The sequence below is a fragment of the Heptranchias perlo genome, unplaced genomic scaffold (genome assembly GCF_035084215.1).
Source record: "Heptranchias perlo isolate sHepPer1 unplaced genomic scaffold, sHepPer1.hap1 HAP1_SCAFFOLD_566, whole genome shotgun sequence".
NCBI lineage: Eukaryota > Metazoa > Chordata > Chondrichthyes > Hexanchiformes > Hexanchidae > Heptranchias > Heptranchias perlo.
In genome coordinates, this window is record NW_027139588.1 from 141,754 (window position 1) to 145,211 (window position 3,458).

The 3,458-nt window shown below is 74.3% G+C and overlaps 2 protein-coding genes across 2 annotated transcripts; both read left to right on the top strand.

Moving 5' to 3' along the window:
* Window positions 1-284: 284 nt before the first annotated feature.
* LOC137316181 (collagen alpha-2(IX) chain-like) lies at window positions 285-1,110 on the top strand (the record flags this gene model as incomplete). The annotated part of the gene is made up of 3 exons (XM_067980337.1): window positions 285-610; window positions 668-969; window positions 1,001-1,110. Coding segments are annotated over 3 exons (738 nt in total), but the record flags the coding sequence as incomplete, so codon positions are not given.
* Window positions 1,111-1,389: 279 nt separating this feature from the next.
* LOC137316180 (collectin-46-like) lies at window positions 1,390-1,887 on the top strand (the record flags this gene model as incomplete). Its single annotated transcript, XM_067980336.1, has 2 exons — window positions 1,390-1,473; window positions 1,794-1,887. Coding segments are annotated over 2 exons (178 nt in total), but the record flags the coding sequence as incomplete, so codon positions are not given.
* Window positions 1,888-3,458: the final 1,571 nt, after the last annotated feature.

The window sequence follows — 3,458 nt, forward strand, 5'->3', positions numbered from 1 at the left end:
GGGGGATCCCGGGGAGTGCGGGGGATCCCGGGGAGTGCGGGGGATCCGGGGGAGTGTGGGGGATCGCGGGGAGTGCGGGGGATCCCGGGGATTGCGGGGGATCCCGGGGATCCGGGGGGAGTGTGGGGAATCCCGGGGATCCCGGGGAGTGCGGGGGATCCCGGGGAGTGCGGGGGGATCCCGGGGATCCGGGGGAGTGTGGGGGATCCCGGGGAGTGCGGGGGATCCCGGGGAGTGCGGGGGATCCCGGGGAGTGCGGGGGATCCCGGGGGAGTGCGGGGATCCCGGGGAGTGTGGGGGATCCCGGGGAGTGCGGGGGATCCCGGGGGATCCCGGGGAGTGCGGGGGATCCCGGGGAGTGCGGGGGATCCCGGGGATCCGGGGGAGTGTGGGGGATCCCGGGGAGTGCGGGGATCCCGGGGAGTGCGGGGATCCCGGGGAGTGCGGGGGATCCCGGGGAGTGCGGGGATCCCGGGTCGATCCCGGGGAGTGCGGGGGATCCCGGGGAGTGCGGGGGATCCCGGGGAGTGCGGGGATCCCGGGGAGTGCGGGGGATCCCGGGGATCCGGGGGAGTGTGGGGGATCCCGGGGAGTGCGGGGATCCCGGGGAGTGCGGGGATCCCGGGGAGTGCGGGGGATCCCGGGCAGTGTGGGGGATCCCGGGGAGTGCGGGTCGATCCCGGGGAGTGCGGGGGATCCGGGGGAGTGCGGGGATCCCGGGGAGTGCGGGGGGATCCCAGGGAGTGCGGGGGGATCCCGGGGGATTGCGGGGGATCCCCGGGAGTGTGGGGGATCCCGGGGATCCGGGGGGAGTGCGGGGATCCCGGGGAGTGCGGGGATCCCGGGGAGTGCGGGGATCCCGGGGAATGTGGGGGATCCCGGGGATCCGGGGGAGTGTGGGGGATCCCGGGGAGTGCGGGTCGATCCCGGGGAGTGCGGGGGATCCCGGGGAGTGCGGGGGATCCCGGGGAGTGCGGGTCGATCCCTTGGAGTGCGGGTCGATCCCGGGGAGTGCGGGGGATCCCGGGGAGTGCGGGGATCCCGGGTCGATCCCGGGGAGTGCGGGGGATCCCGGGGATCCCGGGGAGTGCGGGGGGATCCCGGGGAGTGCGGGGGATCCCGGGGAGTGCGGGGGATCCCGGGGAGTGCGGGGATCCCGGGGAGTGCGGGGGATCCCGGGGAGTGCGGGGATCCCGGGTCGATCCCGGGGAGTGCGGGGGATCCCGGGGAGTGCGGGGGATCCCGGGGAGTGCGGGGGATCCCGGGGAGTGCGGGGATCCCGGGGAGTGCGGGGGATCCCGGGGAGTGCGGGGGATCCCGGGGAGTGCGGGGGATCCCGGGGAGTGCGGGGATCCCGGGGAGTGCGGGGGATCCCGGGGAGTGCGGGGATCCCGGGGAGTGCGGGGGATCCCGGGGAGTGCGGGGGATCCCGGGGAGTGCGGGGATCCCGGGGAGTGCGGGGGATCCCGGGGAGTGCGGGGATCCCGGGGAGTGCGGGGATCCCGGGGAGTGTGGGGGATCCCGGGGATCCGGGGGAGTGCGGGGGATCCCGGGGAGTGCGGGGGATCCTGGGGAGTGCGGGGATCCCGGGGAGTGCGGGGGATCCCGGGGATCCGGGGGAGTGTGGGGGATCCCGGGGAGTGCGGGGATCCGGGGAGTGCGGGGGATCCCGGGCAGTGCGGGGGGATCCCGGGGAGTGCGGGTCGATCCCGGGGAGTGCGGGGGATCCGGGGGAGTGCGGGGATCCCGGGGGAGTGCGGGGGATCCCGGGGATTGCGGGGGATCCCGGGGAGTGTGGGGGATCCCGGGGATCCGGGGGAGTGCGGGGATCCCGGGGAGTGCGGGGATCCCGGGGAGTGCGGGGGGATCCCGGGGATCCGGGGGAGTGTGGGGGATCCCGGGGAGTGCGGGTCGATCCCGGGGAGTGCGGGGGATCCCGGGGAGTGCGGGTCGATCCCGGGGAGTGCGGGTCGATCCCGGGGAGTGCGGGGGATCCCGGGGAGTGCGGGGATCCCGGGTCGATCCCGGGGAGTGCGGGGGATCCCGGGGGAGTGCGAGGGATCCCGGGTCGATCCCGGGGAGTGCGGGGATCCCGGGGAGTGCAGGGGATCCCGGGGAGTGCAGGGGATCCCGGGGAGTGCGGGGGATCCCGGGGAGTGCGGGGATCCCGGGGAGTGCGGGGGATCCCGGGGAGTGCGGGGGATCCCGGGGAGTGCGGGGGATCCCGGGGAGTGCGGGGGATCCCGGGGAGTGCGGGGATCCCGGGGAGTGCGGGGGGATCCCGGGGAGTGCGGGGGATCCCGGGGAGTGCGGGGATCCCGGGGAGTGCGGGGGATCCCGGGGAGTGCGGGGGATCCCGGGGAGTGCGGGGGATCCCGGGTCGATCCCGGGGAGTGCGGGGGATCCCGGGGATCCGGGGGAGTGCGGGGATCCCGGGGAGTGCGGGGATCCCGGGGGAGTGCGGGGGGATCCCGGGGATCCGGGGGAGTGTGGGGGATCCCGGGGAGTGCGGGTCGATCCCGGGGAGTGCGGGGGATCCCGGGGAGTGCGGGTCGATCCCGGGGAGTGCGGGGGGATCCCGGGGAGTGCGGGGATCCCGGGTCGATCCCGGGGAGTGCGGGGGATCCCGGGGAGTGCGGGGGATCCCGGGGAGTGCGGGGGATCCCGGGGAGTGCGGGGATCCCGGGGAGTGCGGGGGGATCCCGGGAAGTGCGGGGATCCCGGGGAGTGCGGGGGATCCCGGGGAGTGCGGGGATCCCGGGGAGTGCGGGGATCCCGGGGAGTGCGGGGGATCCCGGGGAGTGCGGGGGATCCCGGGGAGTGCGGGGGATCCCGGGTCGATCCCGGGGGAGTGCGGGGGATCCCGGGGAGTGCGGGGATCCCGGGTCGATCCCGGGGAGTGCGGGGGATCCCGGGGAGTGCGGGGGATCCCGGGTCGATCCCGGGGAGTGCGGGGGATCCCGGGGAGTGCGGGGGATCCCGGGTCGATCCCGGGGATTGCGGTTTTCCGGGAAGCTCCTGCGGAGAATCTGCGATGTTCCCGGAACCCGTTCCCGCCACATTGTTTCTCCGTTGTCCGGGTAACGATTACGTCATATTCGCGCCAAATGTGGGCAGCGCTTCGGCCGGAGGGCGGTCATCGAACGACAGACGTCATCACGTAATGACATCATCGCGTGTTTATAGCAACAAATAAACAAACAGAAAGAAAAAGGGAGAGAGAGAGAGAGAGAGAAGGGGAGAGAGAGAGAGAGAGAGAGAGAGAAGGGGGGGAGAGAGAGAGAGAAGGGGGGAGAGAGAGAGAAGGGGGAGAGAGAGAGAGAAGGGGGAGAGAGAGAGAGAGAAGGGGGGGAGAGAGAGAGAGAAGGGGGAGAGAGAGAGAGAGAGAGAAGGGGAGAGAGAGAGAGAGGGAGAAGGGGGAAGGAGAGAGAGAGAGAAGGGGGGAGAGAGAGAGAGAA